This window comes from Carassius auratus, unplaced genomic scaffold (genome assembly GCF_003368295.1).
Source record: "Carassius auratus strain Wakin unplaced genomic scaffold, ASM336829v1 scaf_tig00214104, whole genome shotgun sequence".
NCBI classification, from domain to species: domain Eukaryota; kingdom Metazoa; phylum Chordata; class Actinopteri; order Cypriniformes; family Cyprinidae; genus Carassius; species Carassius auratus.
Window position 1 is genome coordinate 1 of NW_020527520.1, and position 27,333 is coordinate 27,333.

General features: G+C 36.2%; 1 protein-coding gene across 1 annotated transcript; it reads right to left on the reverse strand.

The window, feature by feature from the left end:
* Positions 1-269: 269 nt before the first annotated feature.
* LOC113091169 (voltage-dependent R-type calcium channel subunit alpha-1E-like) lies at positions 270-27,333 on the reverse strand (the record flags this gene model as incomplete). Its single annotated transcript, XM_026256616.1, has 4 exons — positions 27,260-27,333; positions 21,367-21,507; positions 839-942; positions 270-428 (listed from the first exon to the last, which is right to left on the reverse strand). Coding segments are annotated over exons 1-4 (478 nt in total), but the record flags the coding sequence as incomplete, so codon positions are not given.

The following is a 27,333-nucleotide window of genomic DNA, read 5'->3' on the forward strand; positions in this document are numbered from 1 at the left end:
GTTTACTTCTTGTATGGAGGAGCCAAGCCCGTGACTGGCAGGTCTGTACGGACCCGTGAGGGATTGCCAAATTTTATTTTCTGCTCTTGCAAATGTAAATGATGGTGTTTTTGTCAATAGTAATCTTAAATGTAATCTTTAATAACGTGCATGTGTATAGTCCACTCACAAAATAAACATATTGATGTACACTATATCTGTACATATGTGGATGTGTGGGTCTGTGCATGTTCTTGTTCCTGTGTCTGTCAGAGTGTGATCATCCTTACCTGTAATGTTTGAAAAAGCTACACATCTTCTGTGGAGTTTTCCACTGTAGAACTCTAATCCAATAATCGCAAACATGAGAATGGCAAAAAACAGCAGCAGACCAATCTGTAGCAGTGGCACCATCGCCTTCATTATGGATTTAAGAACTATTTGCAGACCTTAAAAAAAAAAAAACATGAATATACATAGATATCAGTAAACCTTACTGCACATAAATAATCAAAACATAAATATTAAACAGTACTATTAATTCCTTCACATGTGGAAAAACTTTAACACTACAGCATCCACATGTAAAAGAAAATCTATAACACTGTGTCCTAAACAAGTGTGATGTGACAAATCAGATACATGGAGTGGGTTTTTGGACCAGTGGGATTTCTTTGTGCAGCTACAAAAATAATTGGACACTTGACAACAAAGAAAATACCTTGCATGTAGCTTTTTGCATTTTATGTCTAGTTTTATCACTTTACACCTGATTAGGATGCAGTGAAATACTCATACTGTAATTTGAAATGAAACAACACAATGTTTGATTAAGAACTTCAAAGAACCGTAAACATACTAGGAATGCCAGAAACCAGTTTAAGGGGCCGTAATACCCTCACAGCCCTGAGTGTGCGCAGGTCTAATGAAATATTCATGTGGGCTCCTGCTGTGGCCAGAATCCTGTTGACAAAATAAATACAAGCATAGGTTAGGCAAAGAAATTAAATCAACAGAAATTATGCAGGATATATGAATATTTCACAAATATGTTAATTATGATATTTTGTAAACTATGCAATCTCCATCATTAGTGACATGGTAATCAACGCGATAGTGATGATGCATAGTGATGCTGTAGGTGCTAAATGTGTGTGGTCCTCAATGAAGTAATCCCTCTCAGTGAATGACAGCCAGCACGCTTTCTAATAAGGGTCACTTCTGATTCACAGCTTCCTTCACAGGAATATCACAGGTGATATTCCTCAGGCATGACCAATGAGTAATCTCTGTCTTTCATTTCACACAGTTGTTCATGAATAGCCACAATCAGACAGGAGCACACAACTTTATTATATGGAGAAACCTGATTTTTCATATTTGTGTGACAATAATAAAATGCCAGTAGGAACCAGATGTGACACTCGTGATGGATTTAAAGGGACAGTTCACCCAAAAATGAAAGTGTCTTTACATATCTGTACCGGATGTGGCTATACTTATTTATCTACAGAATTAGCCATCTATGAAAAAATAACAATGGAAAAAAAAAAAAAAAAGAGATGTCAACTCTATGTATACTTACTATACTATGTATGATTTTTGCATATACTGTATGGTATACAGTATATTCTATTTTAGGAGTATGGTTTGGATGAGTCTGTAGTCATCATAATAAGCTTTTAAAAAAAAAGTCATGCTCTGAGGAAAACAATTTGTGTAAATGTGGACACCATATTAAAAACAACATATTTGAATGCAATAAATGCATTTTCATGATTGATCATTGCTGATGAGGAACTTGAACTGAAATAATCATACCCATCCCTACTAGCAACCTCCCAAGAAGCTGGCCAGTAGGACCCTGCAATAATATGGATATGATTATTGCTGGTCTGATTATAATGAACAGAATCCCTCTTCTCTAAAGCGAACCCATCAAGGACATGGCTCATTATAAAATGCAATGTTGTCCCTTATTTGCTGTGCCAACCTAACAGGAAACAACAAGTAATCTGTGATGCTGCATGCAACCACTCAGAGGGAAATGAGAGTAGCATTAGTGTGAGAGAAAAGCTTTTGTTGGCAGCATTCGGTTCCTAACAGCTACTCACTGGATGCAATGTGTGTAACCTGGGATGAACCGTCCTTTTCAACATCTCAACCAAAGTTTAATTCTGGATTCTCTCATATCGCAATACACCTGGCACTCCTGTTGTTGCCTAATTAAACTTCATCCCCTTCCACCCCACTGAGATGAAAAAGACTGCCAAAGAAAGGTGTATGAAACACAAGACACATAAAAAGAGGAACATACACAGAGTGAGAGAATCCAGATGAGAGCAACTTTATATACAGAATTTGGCTTTTAGCTGAAGCAAACTGAGAATTTATCTCCAATGGTTTCAACATTTTGAATTCAACAGATTTTAAAGACATGTTCAGTGTGTAATAGGATGAAAATACATGATCTAAAATACTGATTAAACAAACAGAAAACAGATCAAACAGAAGGTGCCAATTTTTACAGTTCTTTTGTGCAAAATCTTATTTGACAAATATATATTACACACACACAGTATTCTGCAGAACCCTTATTTCTGCCAACTTCCAATAGCCATGCTCATGAGCATTAATGAAGACCTGCATTAAGCTATGCATTAGAGATCAAATAAAACTTCAATACAGCCTTAAACGACTCCTGTAGCTCACCCATAGTGAAATTAATAAGTGCATAGCACAAACCACAGAATATTTCCCACTCAATATTTTAAATGTATTTTCAGCAGGGCTTTATTAGAGTGGAATATTAATCCCAGATTGTCCTGCATATTAGTCACATCTGGGGCGTCAAGGTAGCAGGATGTCAGCGATTCCAATTAGGACCTGAGAAAGAATTAAAATAGCAGCACAGGAATAAGATGAAAGACTTGACTAAAAGACTGCTAAAGAAAGAAAGAGAGAAAAATTGCTCCTACAGCTCTGGGAATCTTTAAATGGCAAGGCCACAAATGGTGCAATCAGAAAACAATTTTAAAAAATCTTAAAATGGATAATAAATTCAATGGAAAATATTATGATTACAGTGATACTCTGAGACATCCGACAATATTATATGTTGCATCTATTAAGTGAAAAATTGTTACCTGTCACCATGAATTCTGTTGTGAAAAGTTTATAAAATCATGCCCCCTGCAAGTATTGAGATGGATCCATCAGTACAAATTGTGTAACATTAGCATATTCAATTATGCTTACATAATTCATAACAGCTTGTGTTTATAACGTTAACATCTACAAACCATCACTCACTACAGAAAAACACTCTCTAAGCCTAATACCTAGATGCATTTATATGTATATACTAGTGTTTGGCAACGATGCATTTTTTAATTGCAATTAATTTAATTCCATTGTTATGCAAAAATATAATAATGCATTCAAAAGTAGTGTATTGTGCATTTTTTTCATTTAAAAGTACTGCTTTATGAACAAAAGTGCAATAATATTAGGTTTGCAAACACTTTAAACAAATAAATCAGAATCAGAATCAGAAAGAGCTTTATTGCCAAGTATGCTTGTGCATACAAGGAATTTGTTTGAGTGACATAAGCTTCCAGTACACAGAGATGCAGGATGTACTTTAGGATGGAGGGGTAACAAGTAAATATAAGGATATTGCACATTTTTATTGTATAAGTGGGGAACATTTAACTGTTCATGAGGTAGACTGTCTGGGGGAAGAAACTGTTCTTGTGCCTGACTATCCTGGTATTTGCGGCTCTGAAGCGCCGGCCAGATGACAAAAGTTCAAAAATAGGGTAACTTGGATGTGAGGGATCCAGAGTGAAAATATAAAATATTTTATAGTTTGGATTTGAAAAAACAAGTTATGCTCAGAGTCCAGAGCATCGATCATAACATTATAACAGCCATCTTCCTATTAGAGAACTGCATGAACCCAATGCAGCATTGGACAACACTTGATGAGCGGGTAGAGACTCGTGTGTGCGGGATGAGGGAGAATAATTAGGGTATGCTCACACTAGGCAATCTTAACCCCCGGGCAGACAATACCACGACTAAGGTGCCCTTAAGCAAGACACCAAACCAACAATTGCTCCCCGGGTGCCGCAGCATAAATGGCTGCCCACTGCTCCGGGTGTGTGTTCACAGTGTGTGTGTGTGTGTCCACTGCTGTGTGTGTGCACTTTGGATGGGTTATATGCAGAGCACGAATTCTGAGTATGGGTCACCATTAGGGGTGTAACGGTTCACAAAATTCACTGTTCGGTTCGGTTCGATACACTGATGTCACGGTTCGGTTCGGTACGGTTCGGTACGTTTTAGATACAGCAAAAAGAAAAAATTGGCAGATAAATTTCCTTGATTTTTATTTAAATGTTTTATTTATTAAAACTAACAAAGTATGTGTTTTTTTTTTTTTTTTTTACATTGAACAATGATGGAGCTATTCTTTACCCATCTTCTATGGTGTTTTCTTAGCAGCATACTGTATAAAACAAAAATAGCTCCTTATAAAAAATTTTTTACAAATTAAATGTAATATTGTTGTAGTAGTTATGAACAAATACAAAGATGTAACTCTTTTTATATTGAACTCTATAACTCTTTATATTGAGTGTGTTTTTACTCAGTTGGTTCTCTATTTGGGCTTATGTTTTTTGGAACAAAGCAGGAATTACGGTCTGGCTGAAATGGGCTCGTGAAGGAATATTGTAATGGGGCTCAATTACATTAAGCATGTTCTTAAAACCTGCGTTTTCCACTACAGAGTAAGGTCTCATATCCGCGGCTATAACGTAAATGCACCATTCGCTGCGGTGATGTCCGTATACGGAGCCCAGGACGTCACCTGTAGGAGAAAAAAAATCAATCCGTGGCGACGGTTTTGCAATCCGTCCCCTCAGTTTATAAACCGTACTCACGAATTCATAAACTGTTCACTCGATTTAACAAATCGTGCCCACGAATTTCCAATCCGTGCACTCAGATTTTGTAAACCGTACCCTCGGTTTTTGAATCCGTACTCATGAATTCATAATCCGTGCGCACGCTTTCGCAATCCGTTCCCTCGGATTTGTAAAACCGTACTCACGGATTCATGCAGCAAACTCCTACGTGTTAACATACAGTTTTATTGAATATTATTATGTGGAATAGGTTTACAGCAAAGTGCCTTAAGTGATTCTCTATCAAGTGTAGTACGAGGTGGAATACAAAGATTTAATAAGAAAGATGCGCATTAAAATCTTGTTCAATTGCTGATAATCTATAATAGCACTTGATTATTATTGTGCAATAAACCTGGCATTGTGACTGACTCTGGAGTAATTTTTTCCTCTTTTGTAAGTTATTTTGGATAAAAGATTCTTATGCATAACCTGTTTAATAATATATAATAATGATACAAATAAAAATAAAGTTATTTTTTATAATTTTAATTTGTAGGCTAAATAAATGAGTACAAGACAGTAAAAATGTTTGTCATAAAATAATTTGTGAATTGCTTTATTTTTAAATAACCTTTGACAGTTTTGGAAATGCTTGTGTACAATTCTTTCTTAACATGAAGACTTATTTTTGTGATTTTATTATACTAAGCTCCACCCACCTCACCCCACCTGCCGGAGTTAGATGCATGTTTCACTGTTAAGTGTAAAATGCGTGTCAGTTTTCAAATCCGAGGGAACGGATTGCGAAAGCGTGCGCACGGATTATGAATTCGTGGGTACGGATTCAAAAACCGAGGGTACGGTTTACACAATCTGAGCGCACGCATTGGGAATTCGTGGGCACGGTTTGTTAATCCGTGGGTACGATTTGTTAAACCGAGTGAACAGTTTATTAATTCATGAGGATGGTTTATAAACTGAGGGGACGGATTGCAAAACCGTCGCCACGGATTGATTTTTTTTCTCTCCTACAGGTGACGTGCGGGGCTCCGTGGTACCGAGCCTTCAGCGCGTACTGAGTGAGCGAGCGCCTGACTGAGTAGCCTAACATAAACATATAAGTGTGTTTTTTTTTTCTTCGGGGGTGTCAGGGGCGTTGCCTGTTACGTCGTTTGGGTTATTGGGCTACCTTGTTGAACGCATAACATTATATTTCACACACCTTTTTTATTTTCCAAATTTAATTAATTAGTCCAACGAACCGTTCGGTACATAATGCGTACCGCGTACCGAACCGAAAGCCTCGTACCGAACGGTTCAATACGAATACGCGTCTCGTTACACCCCTAGTCACCATACTTGGCTGTATGTATGTCACGCCACTTATATAGAGCCATTGAGCAATGGACTTTCATAATAACAAAAAAACTGCGTTAACATACAATAAAATAAATATCGGTGTTAATCAGTTATAACACTGTGTCCTAAACAATTAATTGCATTAACCAAGTGGCAACCTCCCGCTCTCTCTCTCTTGAAGCCAACAAGAAGGTGACTTAAACTGTATTTTCATAAAATTAGGGGTGCTCCGATCACGATCGGCCGATCATTAATGCGCATCTCGTCAGTAAAGCCGGTTCTCTAATCAGTGGTTAATTCCATCAGGTGCGTGATTTCACATAGAGCAGCTGTTACTACACAGCACTGTTGTTAATAGAGAAGATGCGCAAATCCACTTCATTTTCAGCGTTTTTTGGCACATCTTCTCAGTTAACAACGGCTCTTAATGATGCGCATTAATGATCGGAGCACCCTTACATAAAATCAACAGTCAAAAGGGAGTCAATCCCATAGACTGCCCATTTTAAAATGCTAAAACAACTTTACAGCAGAAAAATATTTCGATTATCAAGGAGTGACATGCCAAGATGGCGACGGTCGGCTCTGACTACTTTTGGCTTCAAAAATACTCTTCAGAAACCTATGGGTGACGTCATAGATGCTACATTCACGTTTTTATATAGTCTATGGTGTAAACGCGATAATAACAAGTTAACTTGCCCAGCCCTAGTATATAAACAGGAAAAAACTGTTTCATGTGAGGAAAGCTCCTTCCTCACTTTGAGAGAAGGTTGAGAGGATAGAGAGAAATCTTGACAGTTTTCACTGAAAACAATATTGTGTGTAGGCGGGTCAGGAACACAAAGCTGGTGTGAAGACAATTTCCTGGCAATGAATGAACAGCATGACATGTTACCACTAACAAAAGACCAATAGACCATAAATATAGCACAGAACGGGCTTCCTGTGATATATGTAAGCCTGATGTATAGCCAAAGTTCATACAAATGATTAACATGAAAGATTAAGCTCTGGAAATATATATAAATGACAATGTAGTATTTTTCACAAATAAAGAAATTGTCTGTTGTTCTTTAATGTTTAATAACTTTTGAACCACTAATCCTATCTGAATGCTTTAAAAAGTGCCGTTAAGCAGAGATTCTCAGTGTTTTGTATTTCTCTCATTTGGATATTCAGACGCTCTGCAGTGCACATGATTACTTCATCACATTTTGACAACATTGATCCATCAAAAGAAACCAATGCAGTTTGTTTCTCTGAGCCAAGCAGGAATGATTGTTGATGCTTGGTCCCACCCCCGTGCCCAGATTGGTTCAAACTGTTCCATATTCAACCAATAAACATAGTTTTTTGGATGTTTGAACAACTATTTAACATATTTCTTTGGAAATATGAATGAACGCATAGTGAAAGTAAAGTCTGTCATGCGTGCATGAAAACAAACACAAAATAACACATTTGCATGAGAAAACTCTCTGAAAAAGCACAGAAAAACACAGGACAGGCTACTTTGACATAAAACATGCTAATGACATGCTAGTCATGGTACCAACATGCTAGAGACATGCTAATAATGCTTGAAACACGTTAACGATATGATAGTAACTTGCTAATCATGTTAGCGACATACTAGTCACTTGCTAATCATGCTATCAACATGCTATTATACAATTTCTTATCTATCTATCTATCTATCTATCTATCTATCTATCTATCTATCTATCTATCTATCTATCTATTTCTCTATTTATTTTTCTGATAGGTTGCATTGCCTTCAAAACTTTAAAACTACTTTAAATTAGTTAAAACTGAAAACCTTCAAACTTTAAGCTGTTTCCCTTTTGTCCTTGAACTGATGGTAAAACTAAAGACATTATTAACTCTCTTTACATTTATTTTGAAAGATGAAACTTGGGATTATGGGAAGGGGCATAACATTTCCAATGAGTGCTTACAATGTTCGGCCAACCACAATGCACTGGGACAGCTGGCCAATCAGAGCAGACTGCACTTGTTCAAAGGATGGACTTTGTAGAAAACGATGCTCTGGTTGGGTTGTAAACAAAGACGTTGTTAGTATTGCTTATTAATTTGAGACGGACTGAGATGCAGAGAATATTACTGAAGAGGATCGTGCAAAACCTGTGCAAGCATGGATATTAATGGTGCTTTTTTTTGTTTTTGACTAATAATTTAAATACGCTGTTAATATATGGTTTTATCCCGATTGAAGCTTTAATACCGCACAGCAACCCTAACCCTAACCCTAACTAACATGACTCTGTTCCTAAATTACAGTGATCTCCATTTAATGTCCATAGCAAATACTGTGTTAAATGTTCAAATCCCTTAGTTAGAGCAACAGAAATAAATATGCTCAACATAATATATTGCAGACCCCAACCTAAATAACCATGTAAGAGCTCTGTGCCATTTAAAAAAAACAGCTAATTCAATTTGCAAATCAAATGTCAATATGTGTAAATCCTCTCAAGATTTCTCAGATGATATCATATGCATTTTAGCAGTCTGCATCCCTTACTATGTATATATTGTGGTATTTCCTGCCTTCTGTCATTTAGCCAGACCCTGCCGTTAATGATCCCTTTCTGTCCGCTGCAGAAACATAGCTCTTTGATCAGCCCCTGACTCACACATGCAACCGTTACATTGTGACAGATGGCATATGAATCATTAAGTCACCAGTAGATCAATTATTCATCATGAGTAAAGAGCAAACACTTAACTAATTGTCAAACATGCAGGGAGAAACAGACAAAGAGGGAGAGTGACAGAGAGAGCAAAAGACAGAAAGAGACAGAGCAGACATCTGAAACCGTAATAAATTACAAATGAGTGCTAATGACGCACGATCAGGGTGTTTTAACTCGTGACCCGAACTGCTTGATTTATTTTGCCTTATAAAGCAATCAGTATAGGCAGTATTTTACACAGCAGCATGATACTATGAGAGTCCTTTTTAGAGAGCACTGAAAATAAAGATACAACTTTACCTGACATCATCATATTGAGTTTATTTGTTTTTGTTACAGCAGAAGTACTGGATGTACATATTAGCTTAGAAAGAAGAACCTTCAAATACTGTATTGGATGAAAAGAACCCCGGAACTGATAATGAAATCCGTTCTCGTTCATTCATTCATATATTTAATTATATAGAGCATTTTACTGTGCCAAACAGTACTTAACCTGAGGATCACAAACTATCTCACAGTGTAACATAAATCTCTTTATAAAATGTATTTTTAAAATTATTTTTGTTTTAATTAAATAATGTATAAATTATGTAATAATTTAATTTGTTTGACTGTATAGTTATGTAATACATTTAAATAATTAATTTCATTTAAATTTTTTACATTACTGTAAGATTTTTTAAGGGGCTTCTCTGGACATTTGGCCCCAACCACTGACTTAGCAAGATATGGCCTACATCAGTGATGTGACTTTCCATAGTAAATAGCACATTTATTGAAAACAACTGAAAAACAACTGAGGCCACTGAACAAGCTAGAAACTGAAAATTGCAGGACTTAAACTGCCAAAAATGGAAAACAGTATATTAACAATAAAACACTTCAGAGTAGAGCTGCACGATTAATCGTTAAAAGATCGCGATCTCGATTCAGACACCCTCTCAATCTCATTTCTAAAAGACAACGATTCCCCGAGTCTGTTAAACCTTTGACAAAGTCTTACCGGATCATTCAAATCCGTGCGCGCACTGCCGCTGACACAGAGAGAGCTCTTACCATGTTTGGTTAAGAAACATCTTCACAAACAGTCTTTTCAACTACACAGTATTATATCTGTCTTACAGTCATTTATATTATCACAGAAATACTGGGATAAAGTTTATAGTTTAAATATAAACATTGATGTCTATATGGCAGCGATCAAAATATAACAAATCCCCTTTTGAAAGTACTGCGCTTTAAATAACGTTTGTGTCGATTGCATTGTTTCACCAATAGGTGGCGACAAGTGTCTTAATTTATTTGTCAATGAATTAATTTTTCATTCAAGAGAATCGTTCAAAAACGCTGATTCATCCAGAAATGAAACAAGTGTAGTAGGATATGAGTGAGTCGTTGAATCAGTGATCTAAACAACTTTTTCATCATTCTAATATTAAAAAAACTGGGGTTTTAAATATATTATATATACACTACACTGTAAAAAATACGTGTAATTTTAACTGTAAAATTTTGTAAAAACGCTACGGAAAAAAACTGATAATAGGTTAACAGTAAGTTCCCGTACTATATACAGGGAAAAACTGTAAAAGATCTAACAAAGCATTTAATGTAAATTTACAGTAAAATTCTGTTAATTATACAGCTTTTAGAAGTAAAAAAAGAACAAATCAATGTATAATTTACAGTCTAAAACTGTAAACTGATATTCCCAGAATTCCCTGCGTGACACTCCACGTTTGAAAGTATTTTGTTTAAATAATCATGTTTGTAAATAGTTCTTGTTATCAGTTATGTACATTTGAGCTTTATGTTACATCTTCTGTTGCTTAATGAAAGTTTTTTGCATTAATTAAGGATCACGTGTGTTACCATGATGGTGTTTTGTGTTTCCATAAATGTGCACCTTCTATATGTTAATATATACTTCTGCTTGTGGTGAAGCTACTTGTGATGAGCTTTGATACTTCATGTGGCTTTCTCTTATACAGTACCATCTTTATTATTATGGTGGTTGTCAGTATTTTCAAGGTACAAAACAGATTTAATTTTGTGTGTTGTTGAATTTACTGGTTTATATTCACATTTTCTTGTTTGTAAATTACAGCTTTATATTGTAAAATTAACAGTTTTTGACGTAAATGTGTTTACAGTTTTCTGTATTTTTACAAAATTATTCTGGCAACCACAGCTGCCAAAAAGTTTTTGTAAAAACAACAAGAAATTTTTTACAGTGTACCAGTCAAAAGTTTTTGAACCATAAGATGTGTAATGTTTTTTTAAAGTCTCTTCTGCTCACCAAACTATATTTATCTGATCCAAAGTACAGCAAAAACAGTAAAGTTTTGAAATATTTTTACCATTTAAAATAACTGCTTTCACTTGAATGTATTTTAAAATGTAATTTATTTCTGTGGTGTGCAGCTGTATTTTCAGCATCATTACTCCAGTCTTCAGTGTCACATGATCTTCAGAAATCATTCTAATATGCTGTTTTTGCCGTTCAAAAAAAACATTATTATTATTATTATTATTATTATTATTATTATTATTATTATTATTATGTTGAAAACAGATGAGTAGATTTTTTTCAGGTTTCTTTGATAGAAAGTTCAGAAGAACAATAATTGTGTGTAATAGAAATATTTTGTTATAAATGTCTTTGTCACACTTGATCAATTTAAAGAATCCTTGCAAAATAAAATAATTAATTTATATACTTGTGATAATGATAATGTTAATAGTAATAATAATAATAAAGAATCGTAGGAGAATCGTGATCTCTATATGAGATCAAAAAATCGTGATTCTCAATTTATCCAGAATCGTGCAGCCCTACTTCAGAGTCATAAACATATGGTTTCATGCACCCAGGTTATCATGTATTTTGTCTTTACCTGGGATGTTTAGAGCAGCTACATCACATTTTAATGAGATATTTTTATCTGTAAATGTCACATAGTATTTTGTAAAAGAGTTTGTCATAACAACAAAGCTTATAACATCTCGTAGATTTCAAAGACCTCCCTCAGAGAGTAACCAAATTTTTTTTAGATTTTATTTCTTCCAGATTAATTATAAATTAATGTGTGCTTTACCCCAGATATTGTTATTTATAGTGATGCCCACCCAACCTTCATTTGATTTATGAAATGTGTATTAGTTTGAACATCATCTGAGGTTCAAATGTTTCCTTCACCGTCACTGGAGCTTCACACAGCAGCAGGGGAAGTTCTCCCTCCATCTGGTTATAAGACACACCCCCCTACTTTCACCATATCAATCTTTCCTGTTGATTACAGTGAATATTATTTAAAATATTGGTGTGATCATATAATTGTTACTATAATTAGAATCTAACTGTATTATGAATGGTTTCATAAATGCATTTTACTACAGAAATGCTAGATTCCTGATTGGTTGGCACATTCCAAGGGTGTTAATTACATTTCTATACTTGCACAGCTATGTAGTAGTAGTTCCAGGTTTGTTGACCGCATTACTGTTCCACAGGAGCTCACTTTACCAGACAGAGAGAAAAAATGATTAGACAGACACAGAGGGTCCCAGCCAGTTATTACCTATCCTGTCAGTGTGCCAAGCCAGTGAAGGAGAAATTACAAGCACCAGAACAGGTCGTTGTCCTGAAGGAACTTAAAATAGAGAGTAGAAATTAGCCTGAAGAAAAGAATGTTCTTGCATCCATTGTATTTGCTAATTGTAACATCTCTGTTTTTCATTATCATTTAGAATCAATTTCCAGAGCTAATTCGTTTTACTAAGAAAATAAAACAATCCATGGTTAAATGAAAAACAGTAGAATTATATAAAATCTGAACAATGAAATAGTGTTAAATATTACTCATGGACTTTGGGGACATTTTTTCTGATTCATTGACAGGTCCAACTGTCCAAATGAACTGATTCACTGAAATGAATCAGATTCCCAAATGGTGTGCTGCAACACACTGATCTCAGTCTGCTTTTTAAAAGGCCTCAAGAGAATATTGGTTCAACATGTTGCCATACACCAGGGGTCGGCAACCTTTTCGGCATGATGTGCCATTTTTATTTTTTTTGGTTAACCACTGTGCCAACACCACCTATGCCCCCACCCCACCCCACCACCACACACCACTTTTTTTTAAATGTATCAATTGCAATTGTGTTTTAAACCATGCCAATTTAAACATTTTAAACAGTTTTAAGCATACAAACAGAAGATGCAGAAAACACAACTGAGAGCTTGCACGCTGAGTTCGGTGCAGACACGGAAAGCCAAGCATACACCAAACTGAGCTCTTCTTCGCTTCCTCCTGTGCCTGAACGAACAAATACACCTCACCAGTTTACATATATAAGCACAAAAAGACATGAAAAGATTAATTCAGCACCTGTGCGCTGTTCGATGCATACAGTGTGCATGCAGAGAGCCTTGTCTACACCCCAGTTGAGTTTTGAAAATTTTCACCTCGAAAGTATCCTCGAAAAAATATTCGGTTATGTCTTAAGTAAAAGTAAAAAATTTGCGAAAGAAATGTTATTTGTATCTTATTGTATGTATTATAGTGACTGCACCTAATTTACTAGCTGCAGTCAGTGTCCTTAATGTTAATTCAAGAAATGAAATGGGAGAAAACCACTCACTGCTCTTTACTGAATTACTTTGTAGTTGTAACAAGAATTAATCTATTTTTAATTTATACAGTAAAGACAATGCAATGCTATTTACATGCTGTCCCTGGACACAGTTACAAACTTAAAATTTTTATATTTGTCTATCTGTACTATTTGCACAATTTCAAACAGGGCCCACCAGTCAAACCTGCACCGGAGCCCTGCAAACTCCACCTATGGCCCTGTACACAGATTGGTCTGCTTCAAGTTGAACACACAGCTGCTGCTGCCACTTTATGACAATAGATTTACAATTCAAATTAGGTAGTCTGTAATCGATGAGAGTAGCTCATTGGAAAATGACTGAAAATGCCTTTCATTTTGCACTAATAATTGCTAATGCCTGCCAACTGCAATCACCAGTAAAACATAGTTTTATGTTTTTAAAAAAAAACGTGTTTTTTTTACTATGTTATCATAAATATTGTTATCGCAAATATTCTTGAAATATTGTGATATAATTTTGAGGCTATATCGCCCACCCCAACTGGGAACTAGAAAACGCAATCATTTTAAGCTCACCTTACTACAACAACATTTTAGGTTTACAGAACTTATTTTAATTAAGTCCAATTCACTTTATTTTGAGTGAAATTATCTAATTTCATTTAATACATTTTACTGTTCAATTTTACAGTGATATAGACCAGTATCTATATTATATAATGGAATTTGGGGGAAAAAAATCTAAGCAAAGCGAAGAACTGTTGCACGTCTCCGAGCTAAACACAGATGTGTTTTGTGAATGAATGAATCTTCCTTTTTTGTAACCCCTTTAATGCTGATCAGATCATTCAGTAGAGAATAGTATATAAGCACGCAAACCTGCATCTCAGAACGTGCACAAATATAAAGCTCTCTCTGAATGGACAAATTAACACAAAAATCATGTCAAAATGCCTGTCTTGGTAAATATCCTATAGCAGACAATAGACATACTGGATCATTGTGTTCTCTTAAAGTGACAGCACTTTGTTAATATTCAACAAAGAAATTACTCACTGCTCTTGATTGAATAGCTTCTGTAACTTTAATAAAAGTTAATATTGAATTTATACAGTCAAATATGCAATGCTGTTTTACATTTGATTACCTAAAAACTAATGCTAGACCTACCTAAAAAAAAACTGAAAATCAGTTTATTTTATTTCTATCTTTACTCTATTGCATTTATTTGTGCTGTTGCTTGTAGTTAGATAGATTATTGTTATTTTCTTCATTTTTATTTGATAGTATAATTTTTAGATTCCTCTCCTGATATCAACATACTGTAGGATCCTGGAGCACCATATGGAACATTACCAATACATCAAAAGAAAGCCGCAGGGCATGAGGTCTTTTGCTCAGACCCTCCACCTTGTCCATATACATCAATCAAGCTGACAGCTGATTGGTTCAGAGCATTTGAATGACAACTGGATGCCTGCAGTCTTTAAAGATCAACCATCTATACACCAGTTGTGTCAAAATTATTAAGATAAGACATGATGTAGAGAGGATTAGAGCAATGCATATATCTGGCAAAGAGTTTGGTTATAAAAAGCAGCTGTATAAAAGAAGTTAAGACTGGTCACTCTCTGATTGCAATTGCAAGACACACACACGACTGCAATTAGGTTCTGTGCAAAAAATAAATTGTTCTTTTCAGACCCTCCTGTGATTAGTAGTAAATCACCAGCATGTGCTTTCAGATGGAGTGGCATTTACAGAGCCATAGTTCACTGACAAGCTGCACAAAATCGCGTTCATAATCTGCAATGAATCGCCTGCGATTTTGAACACGATTTTGTGTAGCTTGTCAGTGAACCACGGCTCTGACGAAATGCGCATGAAAAATCGCATTCGATTTTTTTGCACAGCCTTAACTGCAATATATTTACACATTTTCATTTCAAAGCAAATGTGATGCCCTAAGCAGAAAATCTAATGGTCAATCTAATTTCAACACTCCAAAGTCCACCCGGAGCATTTATGGGAAGTAAATGCAACAAATGGGTTATAAATTGTCAAATTTGTAGAACCATGGGAACATTAACATATGACTGACCACATTTTCTGAAAACTGACCTACCCAATTGAAGACAATGCAAAATATTCCGGTACAATGTGGTTTGGTAAACATACTGCTGTTTGATAACATGGAAAATAAAAATTATTTTTAAAGTAACAACAGTTCAGGGTTCGGGGTGACATGGAGTTTCACACTGTTCCTGTTCATTGGAGCATCTGCGTCTCATAGTCAAGACTCGAGCCTGCTGTTCTTACATCAGCAGCTGAGGTAATGATAGAGTGTGTGAACGCATTATCCAGAAGAAGCTGTATTGTGCTAGTCACGTGACTTAGTAAAGGAGCTGCTAGCAGACAGGCACTATAATTAACACACAAAACATGTGCACATCAAACACACAAGCCTATCTTACATGCATGTTTTCATAAGTGGTCTTGTAAATGCAAGAATTGGATTAATGCATCCTAAATCCTAATGCATTAAAAATAGCATGGTAACACTGCCACTACATATTCAAAAGTGTGTACCTTCCCATCACCAGTAAAGTACATACTTTCAGTGTGTCGCAGAAATATGGGAAAAAGCATGCAAACTATATTTCTCTCTGCAAACTAGTGTTGTCTACTAGCCCAGTTGATGTTGTCTTCTATATGCTCCTCATTATGGATATATCAGCAGGGTTTCTTCCAGTAAGCCTGTGACAGATGAGCTGTGATAAAACTAAGGCTAACCCTTTTTCCCTGCTCTAACGTCACACAGCTCCCACTATTACTGCACAGTCCCTTCGAGCCTAGCGCTTCTTAAAAATAGCGTGGGTGTAAAGCCCTGCTAGATCAATTGAGGCCTTGCACGGATGACAGCTGTCTGTCCTGTCAGAGGGTGGACACCTTCCGTGGTGCGACAGGCTCCCGGCAAACGAACTCAACTCCTGTCAGGAGGGAGAGATCCTATATGCTTCTGCCTGCTCGCCAAAAGTAGAAATTATTGTAGGCTCACACCACAGTTTCTTTACAGCAAACAACTGCAGGGAGATGGGGAGCATAGATTTAAAATTATTAATCAATTAATCAACAGCTGTTTATGATAATTAGGCTACCGCTGGGCTTATGTGAAGCAGGCCAGGCACACAATCTCATTAGGAAGTGTGTTTACATTTGTTACCTGTCTCCAAGCATGATAACCTAGCATTAATTGGAGCTTAGTGTGTTTTTCCGACACTGTGATTTTGCTTTTCTAATCTAATTATAACAGGTAGATATGAATGTTGAACACAGGGTCAACAGTACAATGACAGTGGGAATTTTGATGAAATCCAGAAAAGCATGCTAATTCTAATCATAGTCTACAGTATCTGCAAAATTTCAGTAAAAAAAAACAACAACAACACGAGAGTTTTCTTTTGTACTGGCATGAATAAGCTAATTTACATAACAGAGGTTTACAGTTATTCATAACAATTTGCAGATTCTGCAGTTCAAAATACAAACCAAATTTTTTTAGCAGTCAATAGTGAACCAGTTGGTGTACTTATAGTATGTGGCCAGTAGGAGCTAACAGGGCCATGCTAACAGCCAAGCCTTGACTATTTGAGTTAAAATGGCATATAACAGCACCAAGCAGCAAGTCTGGCAGGGAATTATTTAAAATGTAAATCTTCCAGCAAGCCAAATTCACACAACATGGTTACTGCCTACTACTGTCTAAGTGTTTGACCCAGTTATATTTTTTACAAACTTAGTCAAAATACATTTAATTTCTCTGGTTGATATCTTGGACAGTGATTCTTGGTAAACAAAACTTTTTTATGTTATTCACATAAAAGAGCTCATTCAGCAAATCACTGTAGGTAAACTACTCCGAATAACTGTTCTTCCAAAATATCAAAAATAAATTCTCTAACTATGCACTTTTGCTTCCTTAAAAGCTCAGTTGCAATTTGGAACATTTTAGATTACTTAATTACTTAAAAAAAAAAAAATAAGCCTACAAATTCCACTTCTTAAAAGTAATGACTCCCTAAAAACTAATTTAATGGGGAAAACAATACATCCAATATCAACACTTGAACACGTGAACAGAATATGTTCTGAAAATATAAGTAAAAATTACTGTTGTTAGTACTGCTGTTTGCTTGTGCACTAGAGGAATTCATCATTTTCCACATCCAAAGAAATCATGTCTACTGTCACGCATGCACGTTTTCATTAAATTGGCAGCACAGACCAATGCTGGTGGATTTGAAGGATGCTTATCAGATTCTCTGAGAGAGCTCTACATGTTTGGCAGTGCCGGAGAGACACAGATAGAGCGTGCGAGGGGAGTACACCATGCCACATGCCCACAGCTTAAAGAGGGGGCGGGTGACTAGTAGACATCAGTGCTTATTAACGCCATTAGGGATGAGGTCCTCTCATTCCCCAAGATACTGGGTGCTGGATGTTGACTTGCAACCAGACCTTAGATTGCCAAGACACCATTTGCATTTAAATGACTGGAGTCCTGAGCCAGCCGATAATAGGCTTTAAGGAAGGACTGGCAACCCATTTATCCACCTACTCACAGCGACTATACAATCAGACTTCTGCACCATGCCACCATACTGCGCTAATCTGTACTTCCTGTACACAATGCTGCTAAGACACAGTCAAGAGCAGAGGAATGATAACTAGCACAAAAACACGCCCGCATGCACTGATAACTGTGAATGCAGCGACACTGGAAAGAACACAAGTACACATTAATTTAGTGTCAACAAATGCTTCAATGCAATGCTGAGTACTTGGATGAACTAGGCAGTATGTGCTTAAAAAACCTAAAAACAATAGATTCCTGGTCTTATGGTGGATGAATTATTAGTCCACATTATTTCAAATAAAAATGAAGTTTGCCTTCATAACCGAAATGCTTTTCTTTTTGCTTTATGTTTTCAACTAATAAATAATGTCCTGAAACAATGCATTCAGTAAGATAAAAGGCATTTGTAGTCAATTACTTGGCATGCCACTGTTGCAAGCTTGTACAACAGTTTATTTAATAATGACTTAAAATTATTAAATAGAAAATAATAACTGCAATTACCATCAATTTTCAATTCAGTTTTTATGTAGTAACAATGATGTCATATATTTGATGAGCTTTCCACCCTCTCTCTCTCTCTCTCTATCATTCATTTTCTGTTCTTTCTCCTTGTTCTCTGTGCACATGACTTCATTAAAATCTAATGAGCTACTATGACTCATCTGATACCACCAGATCTTATAATCTTCACTCAACTCCTAATGAGGGTGCAAGGCTTTGATGAAATACTGCCTCGCCATTTCATCTAGACGGAGGAACATAGACAAGATATGTGCAAGTAAAAGGAACAGAGAAAACTTGTGCAGATCTGACTGCCTATATTTAGTCTACACATATGCAAAATACTACAGACTTTACACCTTTGTTCCATCAGAAAAATTATATAATCTAAAAATCAAAGGGCAACACCTTGCACACAGGTCAAGTGTGGTAACATGACACTCAAAGTTCAATCAATTTCAACTCTCATCTCATCAACCAAAGGTTACCAGATAACCAGGAATATCATTATGTGGGTACTTGCAGCACACAAATCCTGTGCAAATACAGTAACAATACGTACAACACAATGACAAAGGCATAAGAAATGAATCATCATCATATACACAACAGATATTCTATAGAAATTCATAAATAGTACAATCACTTTTTACATGTTTTACCACCATTCAGCAGTGCTGCTACTTAATCTCATTTTAGCTTGTAGTCAAAATGTGATGAGAAAAAATTAACACAAAGACTTTAAATATACAAAATGTCTTTCTACTGCATTGTCTACACTAGCTGCAAACAGAAAAAAACATGCTGTATGACCATACAGCCCAGTTAATGAACAAATGAATTTTGTTTAGAGAACGAATCTGAAAAACAGATCTTATTGGTTAGAATCAGTCTAATGAATGAATGAAAAAATTATCAGTTGTGATCATCAGTAAGAATTTTTAATGTAATACTTTTATTGAGGAACAATGCATTACATTGATCAAAAGTGATAGTTAAGTATTTGACATTTAAAAAAGAAATTAAATAAATTCTTATATAAAAACTTTCTATTCATCAAAGAACCCTGAAAAATATAATATATATACATTTTCTATAAAAGAGTAAGCAGCAAAAAAGGTTCCTGCTTTTCAGCTTTACTATTACAGGAATAAACCCAATTTAAACATATACAACATTTTTATATTCAAAACTTTTAAATAGTGATATTACTCTACAATATTACCAATATTTGTAATAAAATAAATGGAGCCTTGGTGACCATAAGAAAAAAAAATCAGTAGTAAATTTACAGTAGTGTAGGCACAGATGACCAATTTGGAACTGGGGGGGCCAAACAGAAACTGAATTATGTAGGAAACATGCTGAGGAAATTTCTTGATATGAGTCACGTTAAAGGGTTTTCAGACTCTCAGTCATCAATTTAATTACACTTCAACCTCTCTTAACCTTATGATTACAAGACCTCAGTGCTGCTACTGTGATGTCTGTAGAATGATTATATCATGCTGCAGATGAATATTTGTAGAACCAACTTTGTCCTGACTTACATGCACAGAAGTGTACAGGTGCATCTCAGTAAATTAGAATGTCATGGACAGTAATTCAACTCAAATTGTTAAACTCGTGTATTAAATATATTCAATGCACACACTAATGAATTGAATTGATTTAATATACGCGTTTCACAATTTGAGTTGAATTACTGAAATAAATGAACTTTCCACAACATTTTAATTTATTGAGAAACCCCTGTATATAAGGGTGTTTTGTGTGTGTTGTTAATGCTGTGTGTGCGTGCCAGGTTTCAGTAAACACTGTACAGGCCCATGAGAAATTGGGGTTAAGAGGTTAAAGTCTTTCTCGCATTTTTTTTTCTCTCTTAATCCAGACAAAGTTCCAGGGCTCATCAATAATGAAAGTGAGCTGGAATCATGTAAAATTCTCTAAGAAGCCCATCTCCCTTTGTACTTTAACACTATGACAGCAATTAATATTTAATATGTATCATTACATTGCACTGTGTATGTGTGTGTCTGCTTTTTTCTTTCTTTCTCTTCATTCTTTCTCTTTTAGATAGCTGCCCTCTCTTAAAAAAACAGATGAAAAACATTACGGCACTGAGCATTTTGAGTAAAATGGCCACTGACCCAGCCTTCTAAATTGTGGTTTACTCTGCAAATGAAAGCTGCAGCAGCCTTTCCCTTGAGGAGAGCACTTCTTGACACTTTTGTTTTGACAGCGCTAAAGCAATATCTGTTCTTGGTGATATAGTGTTTTCAAGGTGCTGTTCATTTTTCCACTCAGTCTGGCCTGAAAGTTAACACTCTCCCCAGATGATTCAATCAAGCAGAGTTTAATGAGGTAAAATGAGGCAAAAGTCCAGTAAATTTCAGTAAAATCCACAACCGTGTGTTGTGCAACATCTTGCCAAAGCAGAATATCGCCCACAAAGAAGCACTCTCCTTTTCAACAGTGCAAGGAAACTTATCGAAAGATTCAGCTGACTAACTCTGATCTGCAAGCAAAGGTGGAATAAAACCATGCACTGAAATTCATAACCAGTGAAGGTTTAAAATCAGCAAAACCCAGCGTCATTCAGAAGATAGTAGCACTTGTTACTCACCCACTTAGGACAACAATGAAGTCCATGACGTTCCAGCCGTTTCTCAGGTACGAGCCCTTGTGGAATACAAATCCCAAAGCGATGATTTTTATTCCAGCTTCAAAGCAAAACATTCCTATAAAGTAGGGGCTCTGTTTTTTCCTGAAAAACAGAGAATGGATTGGGTGTAAGACAACAGAAGCTACCTATAAAAAAAAAAGGGGGGGGGGGGCTATAATTTAAACTTGACCTAAAAATGCCATCTAGGTAGGGTGCTCATCAGATTTTGAATGTTTCGATTCAACAATATAATTATTAAGATTTAATCATTATTAATCCTTAATTTAGTTTTTACTTACTGAGTTAAAAGTGAGTTAAAAATGCACTACTTGCATCTGTTTAAACAAGCACTCCTCAGAATTATGTTGCAGAGCAGAAGTAAAATAGTAATGAAACACTCTTTGAATAGGCGAGTGATTCAGTGGGGGAAACTACAATCTGAATAAAGTTGTCAAGAACAAATAATATGAGGAAGTGCACAAGAAACTTATTTTGCACACTATATTGAGGGCCGTACTACATTTAAAGAATAACTGTGGTCTCTAGACCATGATCCAGAATAGTAGGTTGTCTCATCACACAAGCTGCTAGAAATGCAAATAAGTAGATAACTAGGGCAAATTGATTCATTTTTAACAAATGATTTGGATAAATGAAAAATGAAAAACTTGAGATTAAAATTAGCTGAAAGAGGAGACAATGATAGCAATGCTTCATGTGTAGCTTATATATGTATATTTAAGACTGTAGGCGTTTTCTCACAAGTCTCTTTTGACATGGGTGTCTTATCGTCTCCAGGCAGGTGCTGCTCCAAGGCCAGGACGATGCAGTTGGCAATAATGGTGGCCAGGATCATATATTCAAACGGAGTTGAGGACGAATGTTAAGGAAGAGTACTTGAGACAGATTGTGAAACTGATGTTTAGCCATTGGAATACATAATAACACAAGATCACACCCTGTTACTGTGCTCACTGTGAAAAGTTAAACAGCACATACTATATAACATACTAGCATATAACAACTTTTCATTTGTCATTACTTATATTTGACCATAAAAAAACACAATTGAATTATTAAAATCCTAGTTCCTCAGTCCTAATAGTACATTAATAAAACAGCCTATTTGATTTGTGAACCTGTTTGAATTAAAAAGAAACGACTTGAGATAATGATTCACTCACAAATCTGACAAACTATGGATTGTCATTTAAAAATAAAAAAAACCTATAGTCACTATAGAAACTTCCAAAATATTAAAAGTACTTCCTAATAATTCCAGGTTTTTTCATGTTGGAGGGACACCTAGAGCATGTTTCAGGGTCCATGTGTAAAAGATCTGCTGTCTTTCTCCCTCCCTCACACACACACACACACACAGCAACAAGTGCATGAAGACCAATGCCTTGTCCTGTCAAATGAAAGAGAGCAACAGTTCACAAGGTGTTTTCAGGACCCCTGTTGGTTGTGAGTTCACAGTCAGCCTCTGATTTGCATGTGCACAGAAATGTTATATTTTGCTATGTTGGCAGCTGCAATATCTGCCAGTGTGTGTGGGGATGGAAAAAAACAGTGAATAAAAGAGCCTAAATCTGCTTAATATAGAAGAAGTTCAGTACAAATAGAACAGGCAGACCTCTGAGAAAGTCTCTCTCTCTGTGTGCCTTTCTTTTTGGCTATAATGTTGCCATTTATCACAGTATTTCTTAAAAAATGTGTTGCTGGTAACTTAATAGGTGGATACATAATCTTAGCTTTTGTAAGGAGCAAAAGAGAGTGAGAGGAACATAGAGAGAAAAAGAGACTACAGCCATTGCAATCTGAGAAGAGCAATAGAGAGACAGTGGGGGAGATAGAGAGAGAGAGAGAGAGAGAACGGTATCCGTGGCAACAGGCTCTCTCCTGTCTGCCATAAGTCAGTACTCAGAGTTAATATGGTCTCTGAGCCATCAGTGTTCTCTACATACAGCTGAATGCATTCGTGCAATCAATACTGACTACACAAACATCCTTTCATTGTACCCACCATGACACACGATACTCAATATTCTTCAAAACCGTTTCTAAATAAGTTCAGGAAATCGGGCAATATTGAATAGTCCAGCCACAGGATCACAGGTATCGCCATTACCTTCAGCGACTTTATCAGCAAATTCTCTTTTCAAGCTCTCTCAGTCTACTTCTACTTTTTGCTGGAATATATTTCAAAATAGCAGTGCAAGTAGCGGCAATGGAATGTGATACAGTTTCAATGAGCAACAAGAATGAATTGCATTTTAATCCAATGAAAGCTTGGAGAACGAGAGAGAGAAAGAGTGATTAGGAGATATACAGAGAATAAATGCGTGGAAAAATAGTTTATAGTTTCTATTTCTACGTCATCATTCTGAGAAGCCCACAGTGAACTCATTGGCCCTCTGAGCTTCAATGTCACATGATCCTTCAGAAATCATTCTAATATGTGATTTGGTGCTCAAGAAACATTTCACAGACTTTCTTTTATCTAATAATAATAAGGCAAAATGCAAACTTATTACTTTAGAATAATAAGACCAGGCACGATAAACAGGATTCATTTTTTGTTTGAATTTTAGAACTCTCATTCATCAGGTGAATTTCTGAACCTGATTAAGGCAAATGAAGAGATCCGTTACACCTCCCACCGCATCCTCTGTTTCTCCCTCTCCTGTTCACTGGAGGGAGGCCTAGGGCCGATTGACAGGATCAATTATTGAGTAAGCATGGGCACGGTGGGGTACTTCCTCCCTCAGCCACACAGAGGGGATCAGAGGGGCGAACAGCTGCGGCTTCCCACCGGCCAAGCAGCAAACCCCCACTCGCTTCATTAAGCCCCTGTCCTTCCCGCAGATACCATCGACCCACCACAACCAACCTCCTGTCCAACTGACTACCTGACCAAACCGGCCCACTTCAGGAATTGAGATGCCAAATAATTATATCACCTGATGATCTCCTTCCCATGTGCGTCACTAACAAAGGCAACAACACGTGCTTCCACCCCTCCGCGACATTCACTGCCTATACACCCAAAGCCTAACACACATGTTCTTCCCCAATGACTACATCGGTAAGTTTTCCAATTCACCAAATGACTGCATTTCTCTCCAGACACATCTCTGTCCCTCCTCCCAGCACTCCATCAGCTTGAGCTCAAATCACATGTCGAGCGGCACTTCAAACAAAGCCTTCCTAAATTACCGCTCTCACACACAGGTTGTCGATGCTGGACCACACAGAGCTCGTGAACATGCTGTTTTGCAAACCGTTGTGACCTTTGGTTATGCCACAGGCTATGTGTGTGCATGTTTGTGTGCATATAAAGAGAGGTGTGTCTTTTTCACAAGTTGCTATCTATTTTGAATTCATTTACAACAGACAAATACAATTCAATTTAATTTATTAAATGTAAAAATTATAATTAAAAATCTATTTTTCCCTAATTATAATCCATATGGCAACAGAACATTTTGGTATTTGTTTTTATTCCTGATGTGCCACACCAATCAATTTTATTTCTTTGGTCCAAAATCTTCTCATAACTGTGCATAAAACACAAAAAATCTTCTGATTGGTTGTTAACGTCTAATCTTTAATATTTGCTTTTGGTGTGAACAGACAAATCACTTGTTGATGGAAACTTGCTGTGTCGCACCTGGTTTAAGACACACTGGTTGCTAAATTAATTAATTAATTAAAAATCTATTATAAATGTATTAATGATATAACACAAATCCTTACAAGCTTAAGCTTCAATAATCCTTTTGAAAAGCCAATTATTTCAGATGTATTTCAAGAGTCTACAATTAAAACTTACTGCGCTGATAAAATCCCATGATGTATCACATTAGTAAATCTAAAAAAGGAAAGCTCATTATTAGAAAGACACAAGATTAGCAATATTGGGCAGCGTCCAATACTATCACATGCAAATGCTGATTGTTCCTCCATACGAATGAACACTGTGTGGGAGACATGCATGCATCTAAATTGGAGCAAAATTGGCTTGTTTAAAGTTTGTTTCACTCATGGAGATTCAACTTTATTTTTGTCAAAAAATAATGTTTTTTTTTCTCTCAGAGGAGCAAACACCAAGTAAAAACCTGGCTATGTGTTCTATACTAGACTAACTGAGACTTGTCATGGCACTTGTATACTGTTTTGGTTCTCTTTTTGACCTGACTGCTTCTATTGTTCTCATTTGTAAGTCGCTTTGGATAAAAGCGTCTGCTAAATGATTAAATGTAAATGTACGTGTAATAGCTTCAGTGTAACCTTGTGAAAACCATAACAACATAAACACTAGTATCTCGATGAGATCTTGACTGATGTAATCAGCATCTAGAAAAACATTCAAAAAACACTTGACAGACTAGCATGGGAGCTATTTTGCCCTTGCACAAAGGTCACAATATCTTTGTTTGAAATCGAAATGCACCTAGAAAAGTCTTATTCAACAGCTGTTCCCTATATTGTTTGGCTGCATTATAATTATGAGACATGCCAGGAGGTAATACTTGTCCTGGTCTGCCACAGCTGTCATACAGTGAAACATGATATAACAAGTACCATTCATTTAGGATGCTTGTAACAGAAATGCAGTATTTGGGTTAGACATATGAACTTATTTACACAATAACGTTCATTACATTGTATTTCAAAATACATGTTGCATTTTATGTATTTGAAAAAGAAAATCAATGCATGGTGCTGTCACACATTCAGAACAGGAGACAGTTACAATAAAAAAAAAATTACAAACAAAAAATAAAGCTTACAAATATGCCAGAAGAGATTTTCCAAAACCTAGTGACCTTCTATAATGTTGCATTCACACCAAACCCGTGTCTAGTTTGCCACTTGAAAATTTTTTAATGCATTTGCGCATCTAGAGCGAAATGGACATGCGGAGAAAGCAAGAGTTTGAAGCAAAATTGACCCGCGTCCGAGGTGAAATCCGCTTCTTGTGGGAGGGGCAAGTGCTAGGTGGTTGTCTGTTTGCAAGATGGCTGATGTTGACCGAGCATTCGAGGCTTTTCCACTTTTTCCTGCACACGTCCTCTGAATAAACACATTATCTTGTTAGCGAAGAGTAGCTGTATATTGGGGGAAAATAGTTGTAAAAAACGTCGGGAAGCCCGCGGGTCGATGAACGTGTACATGACTCAAAAGTGAAATATCTATTTACAACACACTCTTACAAGCTAAGTCCTTTTTATTCCTGTCTCTATAGATAGCGCAGTGCAAACAGCCAAAACCTGGATATTTTAGGCTATATAGAAATCCTGGCAAGGACATGTTTCATAAAAATGGGCCGTATGGTCACCCTATTCTTAATAAGTGAGGGATTTAGAAAACCTATATACAGTAGCCAATATCTCTTCATGTCGCACAAAAAAAAAAAAAAAAAACATTACTAACAACTTATCTCAATAGAGTTGGGCAATAACAATGTTTCTGACATGTTAATCAACATTTCTCTCACCCTTGAATTTTTTGTTTCTTTCTCAAAACGATGTACCTTGAAAGGTAGCATAATTAAGATGCCGTGCTTTCAGAACATTCTTTGTCTCAGTGCCCCACCTTATGATGCTTTAAAATGTTCCCTCTATAGGCAGTTTGCTGGGTTTTGGATCAAATCTCTTAAATTCCTCACAACGTATTACTATTGGCTTTTAATGACTCCAACTTCAAAACATAATGAGTCTACAACATATATTTAATCACGATATTTTCTTGTAATACACTTGAGAATCACTCACATAGGGATGTAGTTTGCTCCTTTCTCTAAGGAAAAGACTCTTGCATTTATTTTGGGGCAATGCCAAGTCATTACCACACCATTAGCAGAGCCTCTGTCTCTTCAGTCCCCTGAAGCTCTCGGTCTAAGAGCGAGAGATGTGTGACCAT